General features: G+C 36.3%; 1 protein-coding gene across 1 annotated transcript in view; it reads left to right on the top strand.

Annotated features, from left to right (window-relative positions):
- The window catches only part of LOC109110424 (potassium/sodium hyperpolarization-activated cyclic nucleotide-gated channel 3-like), a 71,673-nt gene that overhangs the window by 48,520 nt on the left and 7,861 nt on the right, over nt 1–15,292 (top strand). Inside the window, 2 exon segments of the mRNA XM_042775730.1 lie at nt 10,393–10,539; nt 10,635–10,875. Coding sequence (XP_042631664.1) covers nt 10,393–10,539; nt 10,635–10,875 — 388 coding nt within the window.

Raw genomic sequence — 15,292 nt, 5'->3', positions numbered from 1 at the left:
ATGAGCCATGGGCCCATTCACATACTGTGTGAGATTAGGATTATATTGTCCCTAATCGTAGTATGTTGAAAGTAGTATGGCAAAGGTGAAGGCTATACTGTATTTCTGGTGGATTTTAAAGTCTGTAATGTGTGGTAAAATACTTTCTCTTAAAGCAGGAATTCCCAAGTTTTTATTTTGCTAGCCGAACCCTAAAATTAACCTAAAATACTTCAATTAATATTTCAATAATTTAACAAAATATTTGCATGTAAGTGGTCCTCTGATGTTGGTTAATAGTCATGCAAATGTGCGGGTAAACAAATAAAATATCTTTATATTATATATATATATTATATATATATATATATATATATATATATATATATTATAATATATATAATAAAATCTTTTTAAATAAAGTGTTTTATTTTTATTATGTTTATTTTTATTGCATTTGTCATTTTAATTTTAAACTTTTTTATTATTATTATTTATTATCTTTTCATCAACCTTTGAACCCCAGTTTGGAAAACCTGACTTAAAGGAATAGTTCACCCAAAAATAAAAATTATGTTAATAAATAAATTGTTTTTGGCCATTAGGGCTGGGCGATATATCCAAAAAAAATTATATCTCGATATTGTCAATATTTTTACGATATTAGATATATATCTCGATATGTTTGCACTTGCATTTAAATAATAAAAAGCATGAAACATCCTCCTTCCCCACAAAAAAAAAAAAAAAACAACAACAAAAACAATTTAGATTGAACAGCTAGTTAATTAAATGAACACATGTAGGCCTAAACTTAACTAAAGTAGTGCAAAACAAGTACAGAAAGTGCATTGTTTAATGCATGCAATTCACAATATTTTATCTTTGCAACTGGGGGAAATAATTAAACTGGGATCAGTATTTTATTTAATTTATATGGCCATAATTCTATTGTTTTGTATAATCTTACTGAATAAATAAGTGTGCATCACCACACACCTCTCAAACCTCTTACATTCACATCTGAATACAGAGACTCACTCGCACCCTCCTTCACTTCAGCATGTGTTTCTGCACGATGTGTGAGGCCAGAAAACCACTGTTCGGTTTCGCCGCTGGAATCATTGCACCGTCTGTCTCCGTCCGTATGTGGCGAGAAGAGAATTACACGCTCTAAAGGCGTCACGTAAGGAAGTGTTTGGATATGTGGAGTAATCCTGTTCACCAAGCCGCTGTAAGAGCATTACGGAGCAGTCATGACATGTTTTATAAAATCTCAAAATAAAAAGAAAAAACAACTATATCGCCTAAAATATATTACACACACACACTCTCTCGTCTTGTAGAGGCAAGATTAGCAAACGCTTCACACGTTATCATCTCAAATCAGAGACTTTTCACCTTCAGATGGCGTGGGAGAGAAAGAGACGGTAAAGCCTTATAATAGAGAGCAGTGTTGGAGAAAATACTTCCAAACTCTCCTGAAACTACCCATTTTTTTAAGTCAAGTTACCTGTTTGAAAAAGTAATCAGCTACACTCCAAGCTACTTACAATTTGGGCAAAAAAATAGATGTTTTTTTTTTTTTTTAGATTATAATGTGAGTTAAAAAAAAAAACCTGTTAGCAATTATCTCCCACAAAACATTGAGGATGACAATATTAAACTAAAAACACCATAATTTATATAACAGAATTAAAAAGTTATTAAAATGCAATATATAGCCAAGTTTATATGTTTTATGAAATTGTTAGTATGTTGCTATGGTGTTGCTAGGGTGTTCAGAACAGTTGTTAGTATGTTGCTATGGTGTTGCTATGGTGTTTTTGATGTGTTTGTATGTTGCTGTGGTGTTGCTAGAGTGCTCTGGGCGGTTGTTAGTATGTTGCTAGGGTGTTGCTAGGGTGTCTTGGATGTGTTAGTATGTTGCTGTGGTGTTGCTAGATTATTCTGAGCTGTTGTTAGTATGTTGCTATGATGTTGCTAGGTTGTTTTGGATGTGTATGTTGCTGTGGTGTTGCTGGAGTATTCTGAGTGTTGTTAGTATGTTGCTATGGTGTTGCTAGAGTGTTCTGAGCGGTTGTTAGTATGTTGCTATGATGTTGCTAGGTTGTTTTGGATGTGTATGTTTCTGTGGTGTTGCTGGAGTATTCTGAGTGTTGTTAGTATGTTGCTATGGTGTTGCTAGAGTGTTCTGAGCGGTTGTTAGTATGTTGCTATGGTGTTGCTAGAGTGTTCTGAGTGGTTGTTAGTATGTTGCTATGGTGTTGCTAGAGTGTTCTGAGCGGTTGTTAGTATGTTGCTATGGTGTTGCTAGAGTGTTCTGAGCGGTTGTTAGTATGTTGCTATGGTGTTGCTAGAGTGCTCTGAGCGGTTGTTAGTATGTTGCTATGGTGTTGCTAGGGTGTTTTGGATGTGTTAGTGTGTTGCTAGAGTGTTCTGAGCAGTTGTTAGTATGTTGCTATGGTGTTGCTAGGTGTTTTGGATGTGTTAGTATGTTGCTATGGTGTTGCTAGAGTGCTCTGAGCGGTTGTTGGGTATGTTGCTATGGTGTTGCTAGGTTGTTTTGGATGTTGTTAGTATGTTGCTGTGGTGTTTGCTAGAGTGCTCTGAGCGATTGTTGGTATGTTTTTGCTATGGTGTTGCTAGGGTGTTTTGGATGTGTTAGTGTGTTGCTAGAGGTGTTCTGAGCAGTTGTTAGTATGTTGCTATGGTGTTGCTAGGTTGTTTTGGATGTGTTAGTATGTTGCTATGGTGTTGCTAGAGTGCTCTGAGCGGTGTGTTGGTATGTTGCTATGGTGTTTGCTAGGGTGTTTTGGATGTGTTTAGTGTGTTGCTAGAGTGTTCTGAGCAGTTGTTAGTATGTTGCTATGGTGTTTGCTAGGTTGTTTTGGATGTGTTAGTATGTTGCTATGGTGTTGCTAGAGTGCTCTGAGCGGTTGTTAGTATGTTGCTATGGTGTTGCTAGGTTGTTTTGGATGTGTTAGTATGTTGCTGTGGTGTTGCTAGAGTGCTCTGAGCGATTGTTGGTATGTTGCTATGGTGTTGCTAGGGTGTTTTGGATGTGTTAGTGTGTTGCTAGAGTGTTCTGAGCAGTTGTTAGTATGTTGCTATGGTGTTGCTAGGTTGTTTTGGATGTGTTAGTATGTTGCTATGGTGTTGCTAGACTGCTCTGAGCGGTTGTTGGTATGTTGCTATGGTGTTGCTAGGGTGTTTTTGGATGTGTTAGTGTGTTGCTAGAGTGTTCTGAGCAGTTGTTAGTATGTTGCTATGGTGTTGCTAGGTTGTTTTGGATGTGTTAGTATGTTGCTATGGTGTTGCTAGAGTGCTCTGAGCGGTTGTTAGTATGTTGCTATGGTGTTGCTAGGGTGTTTTGGATGTGTTAGTGTGTTGCTAGAGTGTTCTGAGCAGTTGTTAGTATGTTGCTATGGTGTTGCTAGGTTGTTTTGGATGTGTTAGTATGTTGCTGTGGTGTTGCTAGAGTGTTCTGAGCGGTTGTTAGTATGTTGCTATACAGTTATGACTGTTTCAACACACATTCTGCTTATGAACTTAAAGGCTTCTAACGGATCATTGAAGGTAAACATCACATTATGTGTCTGAGCTTAATTTGACATCCTAATAGTTATAAAGTAACTTAAAGTAAGTAATTTGTTTTTTTGTTTGTTTGTTTTGTTTTCCAATGCATAATTATATATTTAGCATAAAATCTTTTTATCTTGTGCGGTGTATGTGCTGCTAGCAGTTATGATAAAGTTGCAATGAATTTTGTGCATGAATTTGGCAAGCGGTGCCACTTTCCGTGCCGCCTCCGATCCGCCGCTCATTGAAAATGATCCGAGAGCTCGTCATTACCGTGTGAAACAGCCGTGAAACTGTCTGAATGATCTGAGTGAAAAGTTGAATTGAATCATTTACATAAACTTAAAGAGGTCTCCTGTGCCTGACTGACTACTGGAGCTCTATAAACGAAACCTGACGCTCATGTTCTCCAGCGTGTTTTCAGATAAAGAATCTTGTCTTCATCTACATGCTAATGTTGCTTTTCACTTTTTCAGGTTTGAATCCCAGATTTTCAGGCTTTTGCACTTTCTTTTGTCCGGTTTGATGAAATTCCCATTAAAGAGCTCTGGTGTGTGTGTGTGTGTGTGTGTGTGTGTGTGCGCGTTCATAAGCAGCGTGTTTTGACATGTCGACCCCAAACGGCGTGAGCATCCCTGTCCATCATTCACTCTGAATCTTTAATTAACACTTGTCAATTACGTGCATTTCCTTGGGGGCTGATAAATGGAAACTTTAAAGTTGATGTTCTGATGCTCATGTCAAGTCAAACTCAAGTCTGCGTGTGAGAGAAAGTCTCTCTCAGGTTCAGCACAAGAAAAGCCCTTTCACAACTTCCTGTAACAGAAGGAAGCAGAGATGCTGGTCCTCAAACATGCGACCAGCCCTGGCAGCTTTCAGAGTTTATTTTATCCCCAGTCAACCCCATGCCATTAATCTCGTTTATTCTGCTGCCGAACTCGGCTTTCCTCCTCTGAAATCACTCCCTCCGCTCTCCGAAGACCCCTGCTGCTGCTGCTTTACCGCACTCACACGCTTTCATGGTAAGCCATGTGTGGGCTCTTTGGGAAGAACTTCAAGAGGATCTTCATCGCTTGCAGTTGTGGTGATGACATCATTAGGAATAGGTCTGTGGCAGATGCAGCGCTTCTTCAAAGGTGTTTGTACTGGGTTATCATTAACTAAAACAAAACTAAAACCATAAAACAAATTTTCATAAAATAAAATAAAATAAAATAAAATAAAATAAAATAAAATAAAATAAAATAAAATAAAATAAAATAAAATAAAATAAAATAAAATAAAATAAAATAAAATAAAAATGGAAATATCAAAATAAAAAAAACATATATAAATATAAAAAAATATATACAAATTAAATATAATAAGATATAAAAATATAAATATAAATATATATATACAAATTAAGTACAAGTAATAAAATTATATGAAATGTTAATATAAAATATAAAAAATAGATTAAAAAATAATAAATAAAAAATATAAAAAATTATATTAAAAAAAAAAAAAATATATATATATATATAAAAATCTTTTTAATAGTTTCCCACATAAACCTACCAGTACCACTCAAATTATAAAACATTATAACAAGCTTACCGTTGTGAATCAGGATGAAGTAAGGAGATTGTTTTGAACACAGATTGGTTATGTACTTGCTCAAAAAATTATTTTGGATCATTTTTAAGCAAAAAAAAAAGTTATGGACTGCAGCTTTAAGACAAGACACTACGGGCAAAAACATGCACTTTTTTCACACACTGGTCGATTTTGGTCTATTTGGCTTTTCCTGATGTGTTGTTTCAGAGTGATAGAAAGAAAACATCCAAAATACACTTTGAAGTGTTTATTTTATTGCATTTTATCTGTTTGCATCTGTAGATTTCAATTATGATATATATGTTTAAAGATTTTCTACAACATTTCAATCTTTAAATTGGAGTGAAAATGTCATTTTCTGATTTATGAAGTGATAAAAAAAGAAATCCAAAACCCCCGACGAAATCAAACAAGAATTTCTAACCTGGCTTTATCCAATGTTCAGGTTTCTGCATCTCTCTGCGACCTAAATTAAGCCCAGCAACCTTTTGAGACCTTTGTGAATCCTGCGTCCAGCCCACGGCTTTATTCTGCATTTTAAATAGCTCATAATAATGAAAAACATGATGTGCTCTGTTTAAATAAGGGTTTGATACACTGTGTTTCCAGACCATTTATTGAAATTAAGTTGCAAAAACAGCTCGTTTGGGACAAAAATGGATAAATAAAAAGCTCTAGCGAGGAAGATTTGTGTGTGGGAACTACTTTTTATCCTCTTACCTCTGGAAACCACAGCAGACGGAGCGTTCAGCGGCAGCTTACCTGAAACAGACGAGTCTTTTGAAGAGAGACGCAGATCTTTCATGCACGATGGACTCTGTAGAGACCAGTCACAGCCTGTCATGCAAATTCATCAATTCCCCTTCATCCCGTTCACACGGTAACCATGTAGCCATGGAGACCGCTGGAGGATGCTGGGGGGGCCTGTTTATGAACACAGCATCAAAATTATTTTATCGGGGGATAAAATAATAATTTATCTTATTTGTCTCTCAGCACATTTGTGGACTTAATATGAATGATTTGTCAATGTATGCAATATTTCTTATTTAGTTTCATATTTTGATAGTATTATTATTATTATTATTATTATTATTATTATTATTATTATAATTTACTACGACTTGTACTACAATTTCACCTAAATATTAGATTTTTTTATTTTACATACAAATATTACAGTAGTAACATTATTCTTATTTTGTTTTTTTTTAATATTATTATTATTATTATTATTATCATCATTATCATTATTATTATTATTATTATTATTATCATTATTACTGCTACTACTACTACTAATACTATTTTATTTTACAATGAAACATTACAATACTAATATTTCTTATTTTGTTAAACATTTTTATATTATTATTTTCTTATATTTTCTTATTTATTTTTAATAATCAAAATATTACAATAGTAAAATTTATTATTATTATTTTTATTTATTATTATTATTATTATTATTATTATTATTATTATTACATAATCTTATAATTTTTGCCAACCCTCCAAAATTAATATTATTAATATTTTTCTTTAAATACTCTTTAAATATTTTTTATTTTACAGTGAAATATAACAAATTGTTTAATATAAATCTGTTTAATATTATTATTAGTATCATTATTATTATAGTCATACTGATATATAATCAAAAATTTTGCCTAATTTGTTCAACTGTGCAAAATAAAATATTATATTATTTTTCTTTAATACTCTTTTTTTATTTTACAATAGTAATATTTCTTACATTGTTTAATATTTTTATTTCTCAATAATAAAAATCACAATAAAATGATAATACATTATTATTACTATTATATAGTATTATTGATATACAATCACAATTTTTGTCCAAATTGTGCAGCCCTACAAAACAAGAACAGCACGCCTGGAGCTCGTAGTTTTTAATAGAAAAGGTTGATTTCTTTCCTCAGATGGTGCAGCCCTAATGTTATGTGTGTGTGTGTGTGTGTGTGTGTGTGTGTGTGTGTGTGTGTGTGTGTGTGTGTGTGTGTGTGTGTGTGTGTGTGTGTGTGTGTGCTGAATATGATCCCTGGGCAGAGCCTGATTAAAAGTCAGCACACACTTGCCGAGGTCAGCGTGTGTGTGTGGTTTGTAGGTGAGCCGTCACAGTCGATGGAACAGCTTCATTGGGATGCGCACCTGAACAGGGGAAGGTTGGTGTTTTTCATTCAGGAGGCGAGCGAGAGCTCTTCATTGAGTATGAAGGGTGCAGACCTACAGAATCAGTGAGTTTCTGCTGCAGGATGAAAGCAGTGAGAGTTTACTCGACCTCATGTTGCTCCGAACACATATGTAGGGATTCATTTCAGTAAAAACAAAAATGAAGAATCGTTTCTGTACTTTCCTGTAGCTCAAACAGCAGCTCATGGAATGCATGAACTGATAAAAACGGATGAGTTCAGTGCATGTAAGTCGCTTTGGATTCATAAAAGTAAATGTACAACAAGTGTTCATGGTGAGCACATCTGTCATTCTGTAGCTGCTGAACGTCTTTAGTGATCCACAACAATATTCAAAGGACCCCTCTTTGATTTAGTAGATAAGGATAAGCTTGATATTACTAGAAAACATTACAAAAATTCCCATAGCATTTTAATATCCTATTAATTCACATGACTTTTCCAGGTCTGGAAATCACACTTTCTCATAACAGTGTTATTTTAGTATCAATGAGATACTATTATAATTTTTATTAATAGTTTGAAATATTTTTATTTTTATTTTCTCAGTTTTTTTTAGTTTTTTTTTTTTTTTGTGTAAAGATTTATGTTTTTATAATTTGTCATTATTATTAATTTTTTTATGTGTCTATATAGGTTTCATTGCATTTTTTTTTTTTTTATGGTTTTAGTTTTAGTTAAAATCCCTAATAATAACCCTATGGTATATATCCAGGTTTTCTAAGATCATATGAATCCTGGTTCTTCAAAGACAAAAAGAGGTGAATTGAGTGTTGAGGAGGTGAATTAATAAGGTTTTAGCTTATTTTAATGCTTGTTTTTAAGTTTTAAATCTAGTTTATTATTTTTTTCCTCCTATTGTAAGTCAGTTTTGGCTGAAAGAATAAATGCAAAATCTAAAAAAGGAAACTTCTAAAGCGTTTTCTTCTAGATGTTGTCTTAGAGTTACACAAACGTGTTCAGTTTTCAGTGACACATCAGCCAATCAGAAAAGATGATGTGTAACATACAGTTATGGGGAGCAGCATTTTGGACCAATGAGATGTAACTGTGGGCGGAGCTACTCAAGATGAGGCTGAATAAATAGAACCAATGTGATGGTTTGTTGAGTTTGTATCACTTGTTGCGTTATCGCTTCAAGTCTGTAGTCATTGTAATCAGCTTTAAACTCTACAACAGCAAACAAGTATCTCTGTTGAGTGTGTGTGTGTGTGTGTGTGTGTGTGTGTGTGTGTGTGTGTGTGTGTGTGTGTGTTTTCTCTCAGGCAGCACCGCAGGCACCATCATGGGGCCGATGCTCACCGTCTCATTAGACTCATTTCTCTGTCTCTCTCTGTCTTTATAGTGTCATTCGGAGGATATTAGCGTCTGCTGTGTTTTATGGCAGCAGCTGACTGAGTGTAATAAAGTTTGAAAACTCATCTTCTACAGAATCAGCACAATACATCACAACACATTCATTACATCACAAATAGAGCTCAACAAATGAGAACAGAATAGAAATGTGATGTATCCTCGTGTGCTTTCTGTGTTGGATTTTAGCTGTGCATGTTAAACTGATGCATAACGTGTGTGTGAGTTGCTAATTGTAATTCAGCAGGAGTGTGTGTGTGTGTGTGTGTGTGTGTGTGTGTGTGTGTGTGTGTGTGTGTGTGTGTGTGTGTGTGTGTGTGTGTGTGTGTGTGTGTAGGTCAGTAAAGATCTCAGCACTGTTGCTCTGTATTCTAGAAACCTTTGATCTTCTGCTCCGTCCTGTCAGAACCATCCTGACGACATACAGAACACACACACACACACACACACACACACACACACACACACACACACACACACACACACGTGTACCTCTCTCACTGTGTCTCACACACACTCAGTGGCAGGGTTTTCAGATTGTAGTAACTTTAATGCTTTTTGATGCAAAAAAAAAAAAAAAAATCTAAGTGTAAATATATGCTTTAAACTTTCAAATTGACAAATAAATATGCATATTTAATAGTTTACTTATGAAAGCAAGTTTTAAAATATAGTAAAATAATAATTTAATGAATCATAATAATTTATTAATAATTATATTAATAATTTTACCTTTCAGCTTTTACATATACCTTGTATGTGCAAAAATTTTAATCATGTAAACACAATAAAAGGAATTAAATAAAATGCATGTATTATTTAGTTCTGCCCTGAATAAGCAATTTTAAATAACAGAAGTTTACAAACTGTATAGTCAAAATATCATCTGAATTTATAGAATAATATAATATAATATACTTTCAAAATGAGAAATAAATAGTCATTTTTAAGTTTTAAAATGTTTTAACGCATTAATGCATGTTTTTAAATGTAGTTAAATGTAATAAAATAATTACATTTAATAAATAATTTAATGAATCATAATAAATCATTTAAAAAGCAACATTTAACATAACAAATGTTTACACATAATCCACAAGTCAAAATAATATCTGAAATGATAAAAAATATAATATATAAAATATATAATATAAAACATTTTAAATTAAACATTTCTTTATTTTTATGATATGATATGATATGATATGATATGATATGATATGATATGATATGATTTGATATGCTACGATATGTATTGGTATTATTTATGCATAAATGAATTTAACATAAACTAGTCAGTTAGAAAAAATGATAAAAAAAATAATATGCATAAAAAGTATAAAATTATAATTATTATACTATATATAATATATAAAGCATTTTAAATAAAACATTTGTTTTTTTTAATATAATATAATAAAATATAATATGTATTGGTATTATGTATGCATAAATTAATTAAACAAAAACTAGTCAGTTAGTACTACTGTCTAGAAAAAAACAAAAACGAATTAAATATGCTTTAAAATCACTGTGATACATCAGCAAGAAATCGTGTTTTACATGTTTCTGTTTAACATGTTAAAAACTGACAGCCCTCTTCACAATTCACAATAATAACTGTGTGTGTGTGTGTGTGTGTGTGTGTGTGTGTGTGTGTGTCCAGTACAAGCAGGTGGAGCAGTACATGTCCTTCCATAAGCTTCCAGCAGACATGAGACAGCGGATCCACGATTACTACGAGCACAGATACCAGGGGAAGATGTTTGATGAAGAGAGCATTCTGGGAGAACTGAGTGAGCCGCTGAGAGAGGTGAGGACACGCAGATGCATGCTGGGTAATGTGTGTTACCATTCTGTATTCATGCAGTAGGTGCATTTTCATTCGTCTTGCTTTTCCCTCCACAGGAGATCATAAACTTCAACTGTCGGAAGCTGGTGGCGTCTATGCCGCTGTTCGCCAACGCGGATCCGAGTTTTGTGACGTCGACGCTCACCAAACTTCGCTTTGAGGTCTTCCAACCTGGAGATTACATCATACGGGAAGGAACCATCGGAAAGAAGATGTACTTCATCCAGCACGGCGTGGTGAGCGTCCTCACCAAAGGAAACAACGAGACCAAGCTGTCAGACGGGTCCTACTTTGGAGGTACAAAAGAATCCCAAACGTACAAATACAAAAGTGGATCATGCACTCAAGCACTCACACACACAGTGGAGCTCAGACATTTGTCCAGCTTTAATATTCATAATGATGGATTAAACAAAACAAAAGCTTTTTTATGTTCCAACTGCACTGATGGCTTTGACAGTGTTTATTTTTTAGAAAGAGATTGTGCTTCGAGTAAATGAGGTTAAATGAATTAGAATAGTGCCTTTGTAGAAACAAATACATGACTTTCAAAGAGTTAAATTACAATACAATTATTCATTGTTCATGTTAGTTTACAGCGCATTAACCAAGCAATGTGAAAAGAGCGTTAGGCGAGGTCAAAGGTCAGGACTGCAACTCTCGATGCTCTTTCATTTGCTAAATTTCATTGAGTGGTTTCTGTTTAAGTAATGAGGCATTTAGCCGCAGGTGACCCGCCGATTATTGCTAATTACAGCTAGCGTGTGCCTCCTGACCTCTGACCTCGTCCCACAGGAACCCTGCTGGAAGTAATGGAAAGATAACACACAAACCGTCTCTACCACAACGCCAGCGTTAATCTGCATTTCACATACACGCTCCTGACCATCTCCAGTCTTCATGTCCTAGCACCAGTGCATGCTGGGAAAGGAACGGAAAGCCGTGGAGAATTTGTTTTTTTAACCCGAGTTATTCGCTCGTGAAATTAATTCAACGGCTCTTCAGGAGGATGTGAGATTTTACTGTCCTGGCGTCAATGCTGGGGTGTTGCTATACGGTTGCTATGGTGTGTGTGGTTGCTAGGTGGTTTCTAGGGTATTCTGAGTGGTTGCTAGGATGTTCTGGTTGCTAGATGGTTTCTGTGGTGTTCCGAGTGGTTGCTAGGGTGTTCTGGATGTTGCTAGATGTTTTATATGGTGAATGTGGTTGCTAGGTGGTTTCTAGGGTGTTCTGTGTGGTTGCTAGGTGTTTTCTAGGGTGTTCTGAGCAGTTGCTAGCGTGTTCAGGATGGTTTCTAGATGGTTTCTTGGGTGTATGTGGATGCTAGGCGGTTTCTAGGGTGTCCTGTGTGGTTGCTAGGTGTTTTCTAGGGTGTTCTGAGCAGTTGCTAGGGTGTTCAGGATGGTTTCTAGATGGTTTCTTGGGTGTATGTGGATGCTAGGCGGTTTCTAGGGTGTCCTGTGTGGTTGCTAGGTGTTTTCTAGGGTGTTCTGAGCAGTTGCTGGTGTGTTCAGGATGGTTTCTAGATGGTTTCTTGGGTGTATGTGGATGCTAGGTGGTTTCTAGGGTGTTCTGAGCAGTTGCTGGTGTGTTCGGGATGGTTTCTAGATGGTTTCTTGGGTGTATGTGGATGCTAGGTGGTTTCTAGGGTGTTCTGAGTGGTTTCCAAGGTGTTCTAGTTGCTAGATGTTTTCTGGTGGTTGCTAGGTGTTTTCTAGGGTATTCTGAGTAGTTGCTAGGGTGTTCTGGTTGCTAGATGATTTCTGTGGTGTACTGCGTGGTTGCTAGGTGTTTTCTAGAGTGTTCTGAGTAGTTGCTAGGGTGTTCTCGATGGTTGCTAGATGGTTTATATAGTGTATGTGGTTGCTAGGTGGTTTCTAGGGTTTTCAGAGTGGTTGCTAGGTGGTTTCTAGGGTGTTCCAAGTGGTTGCTAGGTAATTTCAAGGGTGTTCTGAGTGGTTGTTAGGGTGTTCTGGTTGCTTGATGGTTTCTGTGGTGTTCTGCATGGTTGCTAGGTGTTTTCTAGGGTATTCTGAGTAGTTGCTATGGTGTTCTGGTTGCTAGATGATTTCTGTGGTGTACTGCGTGGTTGCTAGGTGTTTTCTAGAGTGTTCTGAGTAGTTGCTAGGGTGTTCTCGATGGTTGCTAGATGGTTTATATAGTGTATGTGGTTGCTAGGTGGTTTCTAGGGTTTTCCGAGTGGTTGCTAGGTGGTTTCTAGGGTGTTCCAAGTGGTTGCTAGGTGGTTGTTAGGGTGTTCTGGTTGCTTGATGGTTTCTGTGGTGTTCTGTATGGTTTCTAGGTGTTTTCTAGTGTCTTCTGAGTAGTTGCTAGGGTGTTCTGGATAGTGGCCAAATGGTTTCTATGGCGTGTGTTGTTGCTAGGTGGTTTATAGGGTGTTCTGAGTGGTTGCTAGGGTGTTCTAGATGGTAAGTGGTTTCTAGGCTCTTCTGACTGGTTGCTAGGGTGTTCTGACTGTTCCAAAGAGTTGCTAGGGTGTTCTGGAATGTTGGTGGGTAGTTTCTAGGTTGTTCTGAGTGGTTGCTAGGGTGTTCTGGAATGTTGGTGGGTAGTTTCTAGGTTGTTCTGAGTGGTTGCTAGGGTGTTCTGGAATGTTGGTGGGTAGTTTCTAGGTTGTTCTGAGTGGTTGCTAGGGTGTTCTGGATAGTTGCTAGGTGGTTTCTAGGATGTTGTGGGTGGTTGCTAGGTGGTCTCTTTCTGTTTTAAGTCAAAAGAGTCCTGCATCATCAAGTCTGTGATATTCTGGTCTCTAAATGGGTTTAGTCATCAAGGCTTCAAAATGTGCAAACACAACAGAAAAAAAGAAAAAAATGAAATGTGTATTCTCTCTCTCTCACACACACACACACACTATTCTCTCTCTCTCACACACACACACACACACACACACACACACACACACACACACACACACACACACACATGCTGCAGGTGGACTGTCACTGTAATACATGTGCTGTCTGCCTCTTTGGATAAAGCTTCAATCTGCAGCTCAATCTCAAAGCGTTGCAGGAGTGTGCCGTGTGTGTGTGTGTGTGTGTGTGTGTGTGTGTAGGTCATTCTTAGTTAAATGTCATGATCGGAAGTGTTTGATTCATTCTGATCTGGAAGGATTTCTTTGGGAAAATCCCTCAGATCCGAGTAATCTCAGCCTGTTTCTGTCAGAGGAGGAGGAAAATCGAACACGGTGTCTCATCAGTGTTGTCATCTTGTGTCACTCTCTCCAGACTAAATCTGATCTGAGACAGGATCACATGTGTGTGTGTGTGTGTGTGTGTGTGTGTGTGTGTGTGTGTGTGTGTGTGTGTGTGTGTGTGTGTGTGTGTGGTTCTGGCTGCGTTGTTTGCCAATGGCTGGTGTGTGAGGCTGCTGTGCTTCTAATCCTCTCACGACTCGAGCTCTCTGACTCTCATTACACACTGACACGTTGACAGCTCTTTACAGGGAGAGTGTCGCACAGGTTGACTGATTTATTTGTGTGTGTGTGTGTGTGTGTGTGTGTGTGTGTGTGTGTGTGTGTGTGTGTGTGTGTGTGTGTGTGTGTGTGTGTGTGTGTGTGTGTTTCTGGCTCACTTGGTGTATTTATTCTGGCTTATTTGTTCGTTTTTAAGTCCTAATGTTCCTGTCCATTAAAACCCGTGGAATTATGCAGAAATGACAGGACATTAGAAATAGCATTACAGTTTAAAGTCTTAATATTTAAACCCTTTTTTGTTGTTGAATTGCAGCAAAAATAATTAAAGCATTATATCTATACTGCCATGGTAACATGCTGTTGTTGTTTGTTTGTTTGTTTCATGGTATTTTTTGAAGTTCACGGAATAGCATGTTTATATTAGGGTATACAAGATGTGAGTTGCTCTATTAATCAACCAATGTTTTGCAATTTTGAGATTATGTTCAATATGTTCCTTACTTAGAAGTGTTTGTGATGTTTAGATTGTAATTAAATATACACAAGCAATGTTCCAGAACAGTTCCACTTAATATTTAATAAACACGGTCGTACAGTACAGTTAAAGGGACAGTTCAGCCAAAAATTAAAATTTCTAAATTCCATTTTTCCACATACTAGAGAAGTAAATGGCTACCGGCAACTGTTTGATTTGCAACATTCTTCAAAATATCTTCTTTTGTCTTCAACAGAAGAAAGAAACTCATGCTGGTTACGATTTGATTCGGATTCAAGGAGTCACAATCACTAAGTGATTCTCGATGTTTTGTACGGTGCTTCTGCATGTGCTTTGAATTATTAGTAGTGCTGTCAAAATTAGCACGTTAACACATGCGATTAATTTTTTCAGTTTAACACAATAAATGCAGGGGCAGAGCTAGGGTTGGCCACCCCTCACAACTGCTGTTTCTGTCTGTTTTTTTCTTTACAAGAATTGCGTTTATATAGACGCTCATCTAACACACCTGAATCAACTCCTCGGCTCATTACAGAGAGTTTAAGAGCTGAAGTCAGTCAGAAAAGGTAAAGAGTTATGAGAAACTATGATGTGTGTCAGATCCCGTCATGTTCAGCAGCAGCAGCAGCAGCTCTTAAAGCAGCCAAAATAACCTCATAACCAGCTGCTGTGATGCTGTTCATCAAACAACAAACGAAAAAGAGCTTTAAGGATTCGTCTATATTTCATCTAGAATTTAGCGTTTGAAAACTTTATTCAGTTTTTGTATATTTCCTACTTGC

Source organism: Cyprinus carpio, chromosome A18 (genome assembly GCF_018340385.1).
Source record: "Cyprinus carpio isolate SPL01 chromosome A18, ASM1834038v1, whole genome shotgun sequence".
NCBI classification, from domain to species: domain Eukaryota; kingdom Metazoa; phylum Chordata; class Actinopteri; order Cypriniformes; family Cyprinidae; genus Cyprinus; species Cyprinus carpio.
Note: the sequence above shows the minus strand (reverse complement) of the source record. Positions and strands in the feature narration are given on the sequence as shown.